We start from the raw sequence: 17,326 nt of genomic DNA on the forward strand, positions 1-17,326 counted from the left end.
AGATTTTAATTATTCATTTTAAGATAATTTTGTAAATACTCAGTTTCAGTTTTGTAAAACTTCTATGTGAGTCTAATATAATAAATCCAAATCCAGTCTGCGGAAGTTTGTGCTGAAGCACTTCTGTGCCTGAAAATCTGATGCGGGCTGCCCTCTGAGTAAGATTAGAACACTGTGTAATAATAGAAACACACACGCAGCTTGGGCTCATAGTTCTAAGAAAGCTTGTGTGTAAGAGGAGCATAAAATTGCTCCTTCTAGAAGAGACTCTGCAGTGTTGTGCTCAAGTATCAGTGGGTTGGAAATAGCCTTGCATGTGGAGACCCCAGTGGAGCTCCTTCCATTTCGGAGCAGTTGTCCTGCTCAAAGCCTGCTGAAACTCAGCTGGAGGTTATGTAAAGAAAATAAAAAGCAAATAAAGAGGAGTGTTTAGAAAATAAATAAGTATTTATAAAATGAATATTTATATATTTATAAATAAAATAGTTTATTTTTTGGAAAAGTTGAGGGGAAATCTTGATTGTGTGTGTGTGTGTGTGTGTGTGTGTGTGTGTGTGTGTGTGTGTGTGTGTTTGTGTGTGTGCACGTGTGCATGCACACGTGTGTGCGTGCGTGCGTGTGTGTATTGAGAGACAAAGGGACTGTCATTTGGGTTTTATTTTAAGATTACTGTGTGACATTTAAGCAACCTTTCCTTCAGGTGACCTCTAGAAGAACAGGCCAGAGAGTGCATATGCCTGCACTGCTTCTGTCGTGACCTGGATATGGAGATGATGTTCACATGAAAACAGGTGGTGGTATGCCTTTCTTTTCTGGAACTCTCCCTTTTCATGCTGGTCAGAACTGATTGGCCTTCTATTAGTCCCTATCATTTTGCATACAATGTAAATGGAGAGTAATTTATATGTATATCCTTTTTCTCTGTGAATCCCAGACACCTTCTGAGTTTCAGTGGCTAGTTCTGCTTGTCACATTTGTGCATGTGGTTATCTAACCTACAGCAGCCAAGGGTGTCTGCTCAGTCAATACCTTTCAAAGAACTCATATTTTAATATATTCAGTCCAGACCCATTATTAAGAACTATGGACATACTATATTTGTGCAAAGAAAAAAAAAAGTGACTCTATGTAGTGTCCCTGTCTTAGTATTAGCAGTGGACTGTTAACTGCACTTGTGTTCAGACAGAGCACTAGGCCAAGCCAAAGCACATGAGCAAAGCAGTCTGGAACTTTCTCTGGGAGGGAGGGTCAGGTGACTGCCTGAAGGAATCTCTCTGGCTGCTGTGGGTATATACACAGCAGAGTCTGGAGGCTCTGCCTCTGATGTCCAGTGGAGCAGAAAGGCGAGAGGTGCAAGCTAAACTCCAGCACATCTTAAGCCAGGACCACACTAGTGCTGTTCGTGGGCTGGGGACGACATACGCAAGTTCTGTGCAGTGCAACTTGGCTAAACAGAAAAAAAGGTAAAAGGTTCTCGTGGAGGTTTTGCAAGAGGCCTGCAGAAGTGGCTTGTGTCTGCTTGTCCCATTTATAGTCTGTTATGTCCACTTATGTTTCTCTCTTTCTCTCTCTCTCTCTCTCTCTCTCTCTCTCTCTTTTTTTTTTTGTTGTTTTTTTGTTTGTTTATATGGGTTTTTTGTCTTGGTTTTCTTTCTATTTTGGCTGTTGACTTTTGCTTTGCCAGCTGAATCTGTATTGTTCTGTGGTGTTACCAAATTGTACAGTATGTGCTTGTATGCATCACAACAAATAAAGGAAATTATGTGAAAGTAATGCTTATAGCTAATCTTAGAAAAATGTACCTCATGATTGAATTAATGTAGTTAGTCATGCGATAGAATTGTAGTATCTGTGGGAGGCATGACTATTCCCTTAGTAAAAATGCGATCAAATATAGTTTGACGTTAGATAATTTATGGTTAGAAAAGACGGAAAAGGCTGAACACTGAGCCTATATCTGTATATCAAAAGTCAAGACGTTTCCCTAGCTATGTTTTCGACCTTACATGTACTAGTATCTAACATTCTCTCTCTTTCTCTGTCCTCCTCCACTCCTCTTTCTTTCTCTCTCTCAATTTTACTGTTCCACACCCATTTGCTTTGCGCTGTCTTACATTTGCTGGGTAAACAAGATCCTGTAGCTTATCTCAGCTAACATATACAAAACATTGTGCACTCTAGAAACACAGGGTTAAGCTCACAGAAAGGCAGTTTTAATAATTTTATGTTACACACTGTCGGATCATGTGTATAATTCAAATCACATGATCACACTGGCTAAGGAGAAGGAACATTCTGTTTGCTTCCAGCAATGTGGTCATGTCTCATTAGATTGCTTTAGAGAAAAAAGCCTGCAGCTTAAAGACAGCTTCATTTCTCCTGAAAATGTGACAGTTCATCTGATTGTCAAAGCTTTTTTGAGAAGTACTGAATGCAGTGGATTATGAATGACAGTCTGTTAGGGAGTTCACGGGGTGGGTTTAGAGGCTGGCAGATTCTTTAGTGGAAATGTATGTTTGCTATTTCAAGAGTCACAGATACACACACGCACACATACTGACACATACCCACACCCATATATCTGGCCTGTAGCCAAGCAGATGCTCACACTAGGGCTTTCTAGAGCAGTTGAGAGCTGGCCGGGGGGTGGGGGTTGGGGGGGTTGGGTGAAGGGTTGGAGAGGAGGTGGAGGGGGTGAAGGGGAGCAAGAGAACCATCTCTCCCTCTCTCTGAATTTCCACTTTTTCCATCTTAGACAAAATGTCTAAAGGTCCAGCAGTAGGCATTGACCTGGGCACCACCTACTCATGCGTTGGCATCTTTCAGCATGGCAAGGTGGAGATCATTGCCAATGACCAGGGGAACAGGACCACGCCGAGCTACGTAGCCTTCACAGACACAGAGAGGCTTATTGGCGATGCTGCAAAGAACCAGGTGGCCATGAACCCTAACAACACTGTGTTTGGTAAGACAGTGTACACTTTGGGGAGCTTGGTGCTTATGTCTCTTAATCAGCCTCTGATGCTCATGTGAGGGGCTTTGTTGGTAAAGTGCCTAGACCTTGCAAGACCTCCTCATACAAGGGCATTAGAAAGTAAACCTGCTGTCTACATATGTGGACATCACTTTTTTACACAGATTTCTCCCTCTGCATAGAAATTGATTGATTTTCATCTAGGCAGAATGGAAGGGGGGGGAAAAAAACTGCACAAAACAACATTCTGGGTATCAGGAGAATATGTGTTGCAAACAAGTTATGCATATTAGGTGAAAGATCTTTCTGTGGAGAAAGAGCTATCAGTTTTTGTTTTTTTCATGTAGTAAACATTCTAATCCACTGGATGGCATTGCAAACACCTAGAGGACTACTGCTGAACAAACATAAACTGGGTGACCAAACATTTTGTCCACTGCAGTGAACATGTAGCAGCATGGTAGTGAGTGTTAGACTAGTCTGAATTTCTGGATATGTCAATGTTACAGCTGAGCTGAGAGTAGTTATGAGCTAGGTGTTTATAATAATTAAATATATTTATTTATAGAGACAGTATAAAATGCAATGTAGTACACAGGGTTTCCAGAACAACAGGACATTTCAATCAGAGGTCTTTCATCAGCTTATACATATGTCTCATAATTTAGAGACCATTTTAAGTATAATATAATATTGTTTTTTTGCCAAGATGCCAAGCGCCTGATTGGCCGGCGGTTTGATGACCCTGTGGTACAGTCAGACATGAAACACTGGCCATTCAAGGTGATTAGTGATGGAGGCAAGCCAAAGGTGGAGGTGGAGTACAAGGGAGACATGAAGACTTTTTATCCTGAGGAGGTGTCCTCCATGGTCCTCACAAAGATGAAGGAGATCGCTGAAGCTTATCTGGGCAAGGTAAGAGATGTGGCCAGGCAAATGTTCTGATAACTAAAAGCTTCACTACTGTGGTTCAACATTAGCAAGATCACTAGAATGGTTTTCAAACCACATAGCTTGCCCACAAAAACAACAGAATATTATCACTGCATCCTAAGTTACAGTACAATCCAAGACACAAAGAAAACCAGTTGTGTTTAAACAATTATTACTATTATTATTATTTGCATTTGCATTTGCATTTGCATTTACATTTATATAGTGCCTTTCTCAGACTCAAGGACTCTTTATAGACAGTTTTTTAAGATCACACACACACACACACACACACACACACACACACACACACACACACACACCGATGAGAACCGGCAGCAAATTTGCGCACAGCCCCCTGGGGGACTGCACAGGATACAGGGAAAGGTGAGGAGGTTAATATACCAGGACAGAGCACCAACCATCACTGGACATACATGCACACATTCACACATTCACACACACACACACACACACACATATATATGTATATACACACAGGTCGTAGTCACACAGGACAATTTAGAGTATCCAATTAAACTAACCTCCATGTTTTTGGACTGTGGGAGGAAACTGGAGACCCCGGAGGAAATCCATGCAGGCACAGGGAGAACATGGAAACTCCACCCAGAAAGTTAGAAAACAGTGCTTCATGACATCCCTTCAGCCTTACAGAAAATGCTGTAAAAGCACCATTAAATAGATTTAATATATAAATTAGTATTTATATATTAGGGCATTTCCACATAGCAAACCACAGAAACTGGTTCTTGTTGTTGTTAGACAGTTCACCACAGATGCTTATCAGGTGTCAAGTACGTTTCCATGAGTGCAAAGGTTTTCCTGTTTAAAAAGAAATGTAAGCATGATTTCTGATACATACAAGGGCCTTTTTTTCTTAAGATCTGCTTAAATTTGACCAGATTTACCAGAACCAGGATTTAATTTCATAGATGTCAGTCCACAGTCTGAAAGTTAATAGTTTCAATTATTAGTTTGAAAACCCATGTTGCACCAAGAGTGTGCTGAGCATAAAGTTTGGTTTTGTACTTGTTTTCTTTCTCTTCAGTCTGTAACAAATGCAGTCATCACTGTACCTGCCTACTTCAATGACTCCCAGCGGCAAGCTACCAAAGATGCTGGCACTATTTCTGGCCTGAATGTTCTCCGCATTATCAATGAGCCAACAGCAGCAGCCATTGCCTATGGACTGGACAAAAAGGTTATTTTCACTAAAACCAAATGTGAAGAGAAACATGATGTAATGATTGATGATGTGTAAAATTCAGTATGCTGACATGAATCTGGTATCTCCAACAAGTAGCAGGCAGTATCTGGACTACAAGTTACTTGCACTTGTTTCTGATTATATCAAATGCATGTAATCTGACTATAACAGAAGAAGTAATTATTTTTGGCTAAATGAGGGCAATCTTTCCCATATTTGCAAAGCTCAAAGTGTAATCTCCTTGTCTTAGGTCGGCAGTGAGCGCAATGTCCTCATCTTTGACTTGGGGGGTGGCACCTTTGATGTATCCATTCTGACCATTGAAGATGGCATCTTTGAAGTGAAGGCCACAGCTGGAGACACTCACCTTGGGGGCGAGGATTTTGACAATCGCATGGTCAACCACTTTGTTGCTGAGTTTAAACGTAAATACAAGAAGGACATCACGGGAAATAAGCGTGCGGTGCGTCGTCTGAGGACAGCTTGCGAGCGGGCCAAGCGTACTCTTTCCTCTAGCACGCAGGCCAGCATCGAGATCGATTCACTCTACGAGGGTGCTGACTTCTACACCTCCATTACGAGGGCCCGCTTCGAGGAGCTCAATGCCGACCTCTTCCGTGGAACACTTGAGCCTGTGGAGAAGGCCCTGCGTGATGCCAAGATGGACAAGACCCAGATCCATGACATTGTGCTTGTTGGAGGCTCCACTCGTATTCCAAAGATCCAGAAATTACTGCAAGATTTTTTCAATGGTCGTGATCTCAATAAGAGTATTAACCCTGATGAAGCAGTAGCTTATGGGGCAGGTTGGTGATTTCATACGGTTTCCAATTTGTTTCTATAATAATTTTTATAACATTTTTATAAAATTGTAAAATAGATTTATTTATATATCCCACATTAAATATATGTGCACAGCGACACTCTAATCAACTTTACAGCTGTCCAAGCAGCCATCCTGTCAGGTGACAAGTCAGAAAATGTCCAGGACCTCCTGCTCTTGGATGTTACACCTTTATCTCTGGGCATTGAGACAGCTGGAGGTGTCATGACAGTGCTCATAAAGAGAAACACCACTATCCCCACCAAGCAGACCCAGACCTTCACCACCTACTCAGACAACCAGCCTGGAGTACTAATTCAGGTACACCTTACTGAAGATATACAAATTAATTAGAGGTATTAATAAGTCCATTACAAGAATAGGTGCTACTTCTTTTTAGGCTTTTTTGATGTTAGCTTTCATGTGGCTACGCCAAGGCTGAGTGCTTTGTTTTGTAGAATGCTACAGTAAAACCTTTTTCATCCGTCCATCAGGTTTATGAAGGGGAGAGAGCCATGACAAAGGATAACAATATTCTAGGAAAGTTCGAACTGACAGGCATCCCCCCTGCCCCCCGAGGTGTGCCACAGATTGAAGTGACCTTTGACATTGATGCCAATGGAATTCTCAATGTTTCCGCAGTGGACAAGAGCACTGGCAAGGAGAACAAGATCACCATCACTAACGACAAAGGTACCAACACAAATGAAGCCTGGAGCTTGTGAAATAGGCTTTGTTCTTCTGTGGCTCTCTTTTCATCTCTGCCTGTTTCAGGACGGCTGTCTAAGGAGGATATTGAACGCATGGTGCAGGAGGCTGACAGGTACCGTTCAGAGGATGAAGCACAGAGGGAAAAGGTCACAGCCAAGAACACTCTGGAGTCGCTGGCCTTCAACATGAAGAGCACAGTAGAGGATGAGAAGCTCAAGGACAAACTCAGTGCAGATGATAAAAAGGCAATCGTGGACAAGTGCAATGAGGTCATTGCATGGCTGGACAGGAACCAGGTAAAGACACTGAGACCTAAATCCAGTTTTACAGGTCTGAAAGTCTTTCCTGTTAAAGTTCTTTAACTTAAGGGGCTGTGCAAGACTTAAATAGAAGAAGGAGGTTAGAAGATTCTCATGATTTGCTAATGATAATATTTGTAATGTTCTCACTTTGGGAAAATACATAGTGCATACAGGTGTAATAGTGTGAAAACTAACAGGAATAGAAAGAGTAGTTATTAGGACCCAACAATCCATTGATCAATATTATCATGAATGTGATAATACAAAACTAAATCCATGACATCTCTACTTGGCCTGCTTTGCCATTCTGAGAATTAAAAGAGTATTTCTGAGAATTAAGGACACAAAAGCTTGAAAAATGTTGAACTTCTCATCCATAAGTTCATCACTGTTGTTCACACTGTGCCACAGACTGCTGAAAAGGATGAATATGAACACCAGCAGAAGGAGCTGGAGAAAGTCTGCAACCCCATTATCACCAAGCTGTACCAGGGTGCTGGGGGCATGCCAGGAGGAATGCCTGGGGGTCCGGGAGGTTTCCCCGGAGGAGCAGGTGGTGGTGCCTCCTCTGGCCCCACCATTGAGGAGGTCGACTAAACCTAAACCACGAGACAATTCGAGCAAGACGTCCATACACCAATGGCAACATCCAAGAGCCCTGTTCTTCAGCACATCTCTCACAACGTCTTTCAGGAAATTTCACAGAATTTGTTAATGACAGCCAAGTGCCACCTGAGACCAACATAGAGCTAGTGACCAAATCAGTGGGGCACAACCAGAATTTATACACGCATTAGCTTGTTGGTATTTTGTAAGTTTGTTTGTTTGGTTTTTTAAGCCAACTCTTATCCATTTTGTAATAAATGTAAGGTTCTGTAACCTCTTGCCTTGCTCCAGTGCAGCCCCAGTGCAGAGGCCACTCCTCTCTGTCCAGTCCATTCTCTCTACAAGCTCAGACCCCAAATCAAGAGGCCAGAGTGGATGTAATCAGAGACGCTCTAGTTTATTAGCAGCAAAGTATTTGTAGGACTGAGTCGTGCAAGGAGGAGGGAAGTAGTGCGGGGGCGAGAAAGCAGAGTGTAGGTGTCTATGTGTGATCAGAGGTGTGATAAGAAGTAGAGTTCGTTGAATGTAGCTGTAGATTAGTCAACTGCTACCAGTTATCATAAGATAACAGTACTTACCAAAAATAACATAACTCTTTTCATCCTAGACTGAGTGATTTTATTCTTGCAGTCACACTGTGTTTTAGGAACTGGAAACATTTAGCTTGTGCCCTGACTTCTTATTTTGTAGCTGTACACTTCTTATGTGACTTCCTGCTGTGTATACTCAGCTCTCACCTCAAGCTTAACAGTTCTGTGGTAAACATTACTCCAGTCACTTGAATAAAATAAGATCGATTCTCGTCATCTGCTTGTCTTGTGATGGGTGCGACCAATACAGTTATCACCAAATATGCATGTAATGACATATTACCAAATAATCACCAGTCTGTCATGATTCAATGCTGTTTCTTGGTTGTTTTATTTATTTATTCACACCATTTATATATATATTATATATATATATATATATATTTATTTTTATAAAAAAGGCAAACTTTACAAAATCAGTTTTTGGCTTTGCATTTGCATTTCTACTATATGGAAAGAAATTTAGCACCTGTAAATAAGCCAGATCCACAGAGCTATTCAAAAATAAGACAGATGTTGCTTGGGGTCAAAGTTCAAGTGACTTCTTTAAAATGTTTGTGTATCAATATTCTCATAGTTGTCAAAAAATGTATAATAAAAGGGCAATTAACAGGGCACCTAAGATGACTGCACCATACCCTGCCATACCCTGTAATCCTATTGCAGAGACATTTGTAATTTGTATGTTACTGTATAACATTCCAGTAAAATATAATGAAAAGTATTATTCAAATGCATAAATTTTAAGCATTTAATTTTTGCTTTTTGAGAAAAGGCCATGTGGTTGGTCTAAGGTATTACACTTTTAATTCCACTACCACTCTTACAGCGAAACCAATTTAAGAATTACAATGTATTGATACACCACACATACAATGAAACACAAAACCTTAATACATGTAAAGTAAACACATAGTTTCATTGCAATGTTACGCAATGTTGTTATTCAGTATTACATCTGTGCAGTAGTCACCCAGAATATATCTGACAGATATAAATTTTCAGGAGTGATATGAATTTTCCAGAGTTGTGGGATTCTTCCAGGTGTTCTACAACACCTTGTTGTTTTCCCAGCTGTATCAGATTGCGGGAGGTCTATAAAGCAGGGCCTGGCATTCTAGGTGCAACCAAGTAACTTGTCACAATGCTCTGGCTCATTAGCTGTCTTGCCCTGGTGGCATCCACAGTGGGTAAGTGGTCTGTAGGCTCATGTCCAGCTAGGGTTCCATATTATCGTGATAACTTTGCATGCCTTTATGAAACACGGACTATATGCCCAATTTACAAATTTATTACTTCTGTACAAATATTTTGTTATTTTTTACAGGTTGTGGTGTACCTGCCCTAAAACCACAGATTAGTGGCTACAACAGGATTGTGAATGGAGAGAATGCAGTGTCTGGATCGTGGCCCTGGCAGGTGTCCCTCCAGGTAACACATGCAATTTCAAGAAGTACTAACATTATTAATTTGCCAACTTAATACTTTTATTACTTAATTTTCACTGACACAGAACATTCTTTCAGAAAATATTAATCCTGTTTAAATTCGTTGTTGACAATTAGGATCAGTGCTTGTTATTATATGTTATTCTATTAAACTCCCAGATGATTATCTTTGATAGTGGTTTCATTTATCCTCAAACTAGGACACAACTGGCTTCCATTTCTGTGGAGGATCCCTCATCAGCCAGTACTGGGTTGTCACTGCTGCCCACTGTCGTGTCATGTATAATCACACTACATCAGCACTGTGATGCCGAATGGTATCTGACTGTGGGACTTGGCTCACTTTAACCTCAACTCCATTCTGTTCTGCAGACCTGGACGCCACCGTGCCGTCCTTGGAGAGCACGATCGCGGCTCCAGTGCTGAGCCTCTTCAGATCTTGAACATTGCTAAGGTATCAGTCCTACATCTGTGACTTTCTTACTGCTAGTTATGTTAATGTCTAGAATGGAGAAACACGTGTGAAACAGAAAATGTTTGATGCCACCAATAGCATGCATTCATGCATTCTATTGAATTCCATAACCCAGCTGGCACATAGTTTGACCTCTTACAATGGGTCAACATTTGATGACTCTCGTTCAGCTGCCCAACACTAAAGCCAAAATACTACAGAAAACTTTTACATTTAGGCTCAGATTTCCACTGCTCAACAGATTTCCACTGGTCATCAGCTAATGCATGTATTCTCATTTGCCTTATTCTTAGGCTATTAGCCACCGTTATTACAACAGTCAAACCTTCAACAATGACATCACACTCTTGAGGCTAGTCTCTCCAGCTCAGATGACCAATCGTGTGTCCCCTGTGTGTTTGGCCACTTCTACCATCAGTGTACCTGCAGGCACTCGCTGTGTCACCACTGGCTGGGGCAAAACTCAAACTACCTGTGAATGCATTCACTGTGTGATTCTGTTTCATAAATTACTAGAGAACTTCAGGACACAGAGATCTGACAAATGTCAGATAATACAGTCTGATTTATTAACACCTTTCAAGATACCCAAGGACACTGAGAATAGACACTTATTCAGAGGAGAAACAAATCAGCCATTAGTTAACATATAGCAATACAGGTTAAAGTAGGCCTGATTTTATAGAATGTCATTACTATTTTTTAACAAACCTTGCAGGAGGATTATAGACCCATATGATCACTCTCATAGTTAGTCAATGCATGTTTGTTCCTGCAAAATTACAGCACAAAATCTCTGGAAGACCCTAAACATTTACACTCATTTTCCAAAGATGTTTTTAATAGCATTCTTGGATTTGTTAGTGATAACACCAGTGGCCCTTAAAATATATTCCACTCTTTGCTCTGTACCAAGCACTCTGATCATGTGTTTCTCTTTTCTCATGTCTATTTTTTGGTTAGCAACCCCCCGTATTCTGCAGCAGACTGCTCTGCCCATCCTGAGCCAAGCTCAGTGCAGGCAGTACTGGGGCCAGAACAGGATTACAGAAGCTATGATCTGTGCCGGAGCTTCTGGAGTGTCCTCGTGTCAGGTCTGTGGATGGATTGGCATGCACACACTCACTGAGAGAAAGAGAGACAGAGAGAGATAGAGAGAGACTGGATGGGTTTTGTGTTGTGGAGTAATTATTTCCTCATTCTCCTAATTCCTTGTATGGCTTTTCTATAGGGTGACTCTGGTGGCCCTCTGGTCTGTGAGAACAGTAATCATGTCTGGATTCAGGTGGGCATTGTGTCCTGGGGTACCACCAACTGCAATGTCCGAGCACCTGCTGTCTACGCCCGCATCTCTTACCTGCGTGGCTGGATCGACCAGACCATCGCCTCCAACTAGAGACTCCATTCAGCAGCAGTAATAGTGATCGGGGAACCTTGCCACCTCTACAGAATGCATTACAAGTACACAGAGGGCTGAGGTTATATTATTTTAATTTTCCCCCTGTTTGAATATTGTAAGTGTATTAAGAATAAAGGCCTAAGAGGCAATACACTCAGAGTTTGTGTTATAATGAAGCCTCAGGATTGGGTGATATATATCAGTCTGCTAACAGAGAAATTATTTGACACTTAGATGCCAAAAAATCCCCAGTATCATTTTTCATTTGAGATCTATGAAACCTATATATGATAATACATTCATGACTGTGAGGACAAATTTTGTAAACACAAATGAAAAGTGAGGATAGCAAAATGCTGGTGGAACAGGTATGTGCTCCTGTAGCTCTCCTGGTGGTGCAGGTAGTACCAAATGCTAGCCACACCAAGATTGTGTGTTCAGTTCCCAGGCAGCACATTGTCATTCAGATAAATACATGTAGGTTGCTCTGAATCTGCTAATTGGGAAAATGAATAGTTACACTAAGCTCTTTGGTTTAACCAGAACATCAGCATTTGAGAAAATTAGTTATGAGGCTTCTAATGATTTATGGGGTTTTAAGGTCTAGAAAAAATGTGTTACGGAAATACCCATTGGCAGGCCCCTGGCTGTGGTACATATTGTGAATATATACACTAATATTTTTGTTCATTAACCTGCTGCTCAACTCCAGATTAAAATACAGATATATTTCACAAAATAAATAAAATAAGACCATATATTAGTATATGGATAATTAATTAAGGGATCCTTTAGTAGGTCAATGATGGGCAGTGATTTTTTTTAAACAATGTTCAGTTCTTCTTTTGATTAATGATCAGGGAACTCCAGAGATGAAGTATCGTTGAACAGGGGATTCCAGATATGGGGAGTCATTATTGATTAAGGAACTTGACAGATGAGTTTAGCAAATACTTGCTTGTTTACCATATATTCTAAGAATAGTATATAAAGTAGACTGTACAAATTAATATGGAGCAGATCAATTTATAATAAAAAAAACATGAGACATTGTGAGATTGAAATAACTGAAACATTTGTCATCTTTCCATGTTTTACGTAACCAGGTACATTAGTCAAAAACTATACCCAACCTATATGTAATAGCAATATCTTTGAAGAATATTTCTAATATATATTTACACCAACTTCTCAACTACATTATTTTGCATTTTATCATGGTGCGCCAAGTTGGAAGGACACACCCACTGACACACATGCTGCACCTACCCAGTTCAAAAACTGATCAGTTACCTGTTCCTTGTTTGCTTTTCTTATTTAAACATAGGTTCCTAATTCCAGTGCTGTGCCTTGACTTCAACACATGAAGGAAGACACTAATGTTTGCCTTTTCTGGGATTCAAGCATTTACTGCCAGCGACTTTTCTCTTTCTTTATAGCCAGCCTCACACTGTACTATTGTACTATTTTTGGGGGGAAAAACTCCTTTATCACACTTGTGTCTCGCTCCCTACCGTCATCACAAAATGCACAGCCACAAGTGGGGAACGCACTTGATCAGAGCCCTGTAGCATCTTTGGCAGGGTTCTTGTTTGGTAGTGGACTAATCCATGGAATTCAGGACACTGGCCAATATCACGCTGGAATGAGCCAGCACTTAGTGGACGCCTTTGTGGAAAGTCCACGTGGGGAGCTACAGGTGGAACTTGCCTGTTGTGATGGAAAATATTATTTGATCATGTATTATCGTGTACCACACTGTAAACAGGAGGCTGCGACAATGAATGAGGTGGGGCATCTCACACTCACAATGAACCTACTGGAGGTGCATCTTGAGTTTCAGCACCCTGGCCAGACCCCTGACCCACCTGCTCTGAGGGAAGGCCAACTGCCTGAAGTGGACACCAGAGACTGCTGAAACATTCACGACACCGATGAGGGCCTTCACCAGTGCGCTGGTGCTGCAGCAGCCTGAGCCAAGGCAGCCTTTTGTCATAAAGATTGACACCTCTAATGTGAGTAGAAGCCATGCTGTCTCAACGGGCAAGGACGCCCCAGGAAGCTGATGGCGGCTGAGAGAAACTATGGAGTCGGCGACAGAGAGTTGTTGGCCATGAAGCTGGCCTTCTAGGAATATACAACCTCTGGCTAGAGGGAGAGTGGCACCCCTTCACGGTCATTACAGATCAAAAAAACCTGGAGTACCTACAAACAACAAAGTGGATGAACTCCAGACAAGCCAGGTGGTTTGTGTTCCTCTCAACATCACAGTAGGTTGCACATCCATCTACCTTCCCCAGCTAACGGACAGGTTCCTGTAGCTTTACTGCCAGGAGCACCCTGAAATGTGGTGCTCCTACCTGCCCTGGGAAGAATATGCTCAGAACACTCTCTGCCATACAGAGATGAAGCTTACCCCTTTTGAGTGTGCTTTTCGTTTCCAGCCCCCTCTCTACATGTGGACCCAAATTATCCTTTTAACTCAAGGAATATATTTATGATGCTTATTATTATGAAACATGTAAACATTGGATTATCAATATGGCACATGACCAAATTATTTAAAAATGTAAAGAATGTAAAATAACAATATAAGATGAAATCATAGATACACTTGACTGCTGATTAATGTAATTAAATGTTTGGCCTCAAACCTTCTCTCGTCTTCACTGTGTGTTTTTCTTGTTTCCATGTAGCAACAGAACCTCCTATTCACACTACTCTGGTTGGATAAAAAGCCCCACCCTCTGTCATATTAACCCTGCTTTCTTTTCTCCTCCTCGTCTCTGTCAGCGTCTCTCACATGCCCTGAAGACAGCGTCCTGCACCCAGGTCAAACTGCTGGCTCCTGTCAGCAAAGAAATCAAACTTTTGTGGACTAAGACCGTACTCTCTGAAGAGTTAAAAGAAAACTAAATGGGTAAGTGCTGTGTCTTATTCTTGACAATTACTCAAGGAATGTTTTCATAACTGTCATGCCACCAGTAAATGCATTCAAACTGCCTTGTATTTTACAGCATTGTTTTATATCATTTTGTATTTCTTAATGTAGGTTTCAGCACTGACTCTTGTTTCTGGCATTATCTGTTTAAGGGTCATTTACTGTATGTAGTGTCTGAGGACACTTTTCTGAGTAGACATTATGCACTTTTGTAAGCTGCTCAGGATAAGAGTGTATGCTAAATGCTACAAATATAAATGAAAATGTATGTAGGCACCAATTGAACAGGAGATATAAAAGGGTTCTCTAATAAATTCAAATGAAACTGACAAACCCTCCTACAAATTAAAGAACAGCATATTAAATAATAGCAAATTGTCTCATGCAGATTAAATAACAGCAAGTTGTCTGAAGGAGACAGAAGAACTAAATTTTCAGTGCAAATTATTTGTCATCAACTGGTTTGCTCCTCCTTCAATATATAATAAAGCAGCTATACTTTCTCATGCCACATCTTCAGAAAAACTGTTTTTCTGTCTTTAGCTGCTCGTGTACAAGATGTGGCTGGTAGAGATAGGAGAAATAAAGAATATCGATGACAATGTACTTTTTGTTTTGTTCATGAGGACATACCAAACCTTTTGATATTGGAATGATGGTTTAATTGCTTAACCTATTGTTTTTATTGGCTGACTTGACTTCACTGAAATGTACCTGAGACCAGAAAATAATGCAACAAATATTATAACAGTTACAGCTTAATGTAAATATAAATAACTTTTCTCTTCTTCATTATGCAGAGCCAACATTTGCCCCATGTAATGTGACTGCATCTACTCTCATGCAAAGTATAAACATCACCAAAGGAAGTCAAAAACCAGACCCAACATATATAAAGCCCATCAACCTAATCTTGTACACAGCAGTGTTTCTACTTGGCACAGTTGGCAATAGCCTAGTCATTTATGTCACAGGCTACAAGATGAAGACAACAGTCAATTCCATTTGGTTTCTCAACCTGGCTGTGGCAGACCTCCTGTTCACATCTTTTTTAGTACTGAACATTGTGTCTCTCTTTAATAATCATGATTGGCCCTTTGGTTTCTACATGTGCAAATTTCATACCTTGGTATCTGTACTCAACATGTTCACTAGCATTTTCCTGCTGACAGGTATCAGTCTTGACCGCTGCCTGTCTACATGGGTGGTCATTTGGGTCCACAACAAACGTACCCCAAACAAAGCTAGGATCGCATGCTTCCTTATATGGACGGCAGGCATAATGTGCAGCATCCCCTTTGTTAAATACCGCCAATTGTTCCCATACACTCATGCTACATACTGTGGCACTAATGCCACAGTTGAAGTGAAAAGGAATCTGGCCACATTCCGATTTGTGGCTGGCTTCTTCATTCCATTCATCATCATCATCTGTTCATATATTGCGATTGGAGTGAAGGCTAGACGCCTCAAGAGGCAGAACAGGCTAAAGCCTTTGCGAGTCATCTTGACTGTGATACTCGCCTTCTTTCTGTGCTGGTTTCCATTCCACATCCACCAGTTCTGCATCCTCCGAGGGAACAGCAGTATGGCCACAAGTGTACTTATAACCATGGGACCATTTCTGGTGAGCCTGGCATACTTGAACAGCTGCCTCAATCCCATCCTATACGTGTTCATGTGCAAGGAGTGCAAGACCACATTGAAGACGTCCGTGCTGCTTGTATTGGAGAAGGCGCTCACTGAGGAGCACCTGGCCCTCTTCAGCTCTCGCCGCTCAACCACTTCAAGCTACTCAGAGATCCTGATGAAGAGAAATGATACTGGTACTGTCCTTGTCAGCCAGCTAGACAGAACCACATCTTCAGAGGATAAAAGCAATGTACTTTCATGAATTTAGTTGAATGCATTTCTGAATAAATACATCACACCATTTATATGTTGAAAGTAATATTCAGAGGACACCGAGTAAAAGTATTACTTATCAGAGCAGTGATGCAATCCACATCTTATGGACTGGTTTGGGTAGTGTGGTTTTATGTTCACAATTAACCCCCCCCCCCCCCCCCCCCACACACACACACACACACACACACACACACACAAACAATCTTAGCTTTGGCTGTATTTTTCAAGCATTTTATACTATAAAATGGGAATGAAGGTTACCCCACTTTACTGTAATCTTAAAATGCATCTCTGGCCAGTCCTTTGTAAGTTATTGTATACAGTTATATTAGCCTATAAAAATACATTTTATATGTGGCATCTTTTGTGTATTATTATTAGTGGCTTTAAAGAACTTTGGCTACCTGTTGCTTAATAAATAATAATCTTGCTTTTCATATACATCTTTATCTCTTGTTTAGATCTAGGGCAGATAGAATGCCTTTGTCATATAAACACATGTACAGTACAATGAAATGCTTCTTTTCCACATATCCCAGCTTCTTTGGAAGCTGGAGTCCAAGTACAGGGTCAGGCCTGGAGATGCGAGGGCCGCCCAATAGTAGCTGCATGGAACATAAACATTTAAAAACAAATGGATGGATATCATGACATGCTCTCTCTCCATGAAGAGGAGCTCTTTGATTTCTAAAAACTTGGTCAACAGTACAAATGTGCATGTCAAATAATATTTTGAACTGATTTGAGCTATACATAAAATGCAATACCATCCTGATACATCAACTTGTAGGTGACCCTGTACAATTCACTCTTTATTCTGCAGCCATTTTGAGAGTATGATTTTTTTTCTTGGAAATAACTTCTAAATATATAATCTTGATTAACAGAGATGAGTTTTTAGAGGTTTAAGAATTTACGTTTTATACCTTTTTATTTGTGTTTTGACAAGAACCTGCTCTAAGTTTTTAGATATGCATTAGGCTTTTCT

At 40.8% G+C, this 17,326-nt stretch overlaps 3 protein-coding genes across 7 annotated transcripts; all 3 read left to right on the forward strand.

Annotated features, from left to right (window-relative positions):
• Nucleotides 1–1,298: 1,298 nt before the first annotated feature.
• hsc70 (heat shock cognate 70) lies at nt 1,299–8,383 on the forward strand. 3 transcript variants are annotated; one of them, XM_026996477.3, is made up of 11 exons: nt 1,299–1,463; nt 1,685–1,723; nt 2,756–2,965; nt 3,322–3,390; nt 3,684–3,889; nt 4,977–5,129; nt 5,386–5,941; nt 6,077–6,279; nt 6,453–6,651; nt 6,733–6,965; nt 7,383–8,383. In XM_026996477.3, the coding sequence occupies exons 3-11, from the start codon at nt 2,761–2,763 to the stop codon at nt 7,566–7,568; spliced, it is 2,010 nt and encodes a 669-aa protein (XP_026852278.1). In that variant the 5' UTR covers nt 1,299–1,463; nt 1,685–1,723; nt 2,756–2,760; the 3' UTR covers nt 7,569–8,383. The 3 variants fall into 3 exon arrangements, with proteins under 3 accessions (XP_026852278.1, XP_081556699.1, XP_026852279.1); XM_081700573.1 differs by lacking the exon at nt 1,685–1,723; XM_026996478.3 differs by lacking the exons at nt 1,685–1,723; nt 3,322–3,390 and having other exon boundaries at nt 1,300–1,463.
• A 247-nt stretch (nt 8,384–8,630) lies between these two features.
• Nucleotides 8,631–14,147, forward strand: LOC113568296 (chymotrypsin-like protease CTRL-1). Of its 3 annotated transcripts, none has more exons than XR_014117976.1 (7): nt 8,631–9,598; nt 9,816–9,895; nt 9,988–10,069; nt 10,384–10,564; nt 11,054–11,184; nt 11,322–11,568; nt 12,817–14,147. XR_014117976.1 is itself a non-coding variant. In XM_081700577.1 (7 exons), the coding sequence occupies exons 1-7, from the start codon at nt 9,312–9,314 to the stop codon at nt 11,484–11,486; spliced, it is 789 nt and encodes a 262-aa protein (XP_081556703.1). In that variant the 5' UTR covers nt 8,631–9,311; the 3' UTR covers nt 11,487–11,640. The 3 variants fall into 3 exon arrangements, 2 of the variants coding, with proteins under 2 accessions (XP_081556703.1, XP_026852281.1); XM_081700577.1 differs by lacking the exon at nt 12,817–14,147 and having other exon boundaries at nt 8,631–9,357; nt 9,495–9,598; nt 11,322–11,640; XM_026996480.3 differs by lacking the exon at nt 12,817–14,147 and having other exon boundaries at nt 11,322–11,640.
• A 1-nt stretch (nt 14,148) lies between these two features.
• LOC145651889 (C3a anaphylatoxin chemotactic receptor-like) lies at nt 14,149–16,691 on the forward strand. Its single transcript, XM_081700574.1, has 2 exons — nt 14,149–14,409; nt 15,231–16,691. The coding sequence occupies exons 1-2, from the start codon at nt 14,406–14,408 to the stop codon at nt 16,322–16,324; spliced, it is 1,098 nt and encodes a 365-aa protein (XP_081556700.1). The 5' UTR covers nt 14,149–14,405; the 3' UTR covers nt 16,325–16,691.
• The last annotated feature ends 635 nt before the right edge of the window (nt 16,692–17,326 follow it).

This window comes from Electrophorus electricus, chromosome 17, assembly GCF_041902795.1.
Source record: "Electrophorus electricus isolate QZ-2024a chromosome 17, ASM4190279v1, whole genome shotgun sequence".
Lineage (NCBI taxonomy): Eukaryota > Metazoa > Chordata > Actinopteri > Gymnotiformes > Gymnotidae > Electrophorus > Electrophorus electricus.

What these genes read in the sequence shown, in the direction of transcription:
- hsc70 (XM_026996477.3), top strand. Translation starts at nt 2,761, where the DNA reads ATGTCTAAAGGTCCAGCAGTAGGCATTGACCTGGGCACCACCTACTCA. An exon ending in CTGAAGCTTATCTGGGCAAG is followed by an intron (nt 3,890 to 4,976) that starts GTAAGAGATGTG and finishes CTTTCTCTTCAG; the next exon opens with TCTGTAACAAATGCAGTCAT. An exon ending in AGCAGTAGCTTATGGGGCAG is followed by an intron (nt 5,942 to 6,076) that starts GTTGGTGATTTC and finishes TCAACTTTACAG; the next exon opens with CTGTCCAAGCAGCCATCCTG.
- LOC113568296 (XM_026996480.3), top strand. Translation starts at nt 9,440, where the DNA reads ATGCCCAATTTACAAATTTATTACTTCTGTACAAATATTTTGTTATTT. An exon ending in CCTGGCAGGTGTCCCTCCAG is followed by an intron (nt 9,599 to 9,815) that starts GTAACACATGCA and finishes TCCTCAAACTAG; the next exon opens with GACACAACTGGCTTCCATTT. An exon ending in GCTGCCCACTGTCGTGTCAT is followed by an intron (nt 9,896 to 9,987) that starts GTATAATCACAC and finishes TCTGTTCTGCAG; the next exon opens with ACCTGGACGCCACCGTGCCG.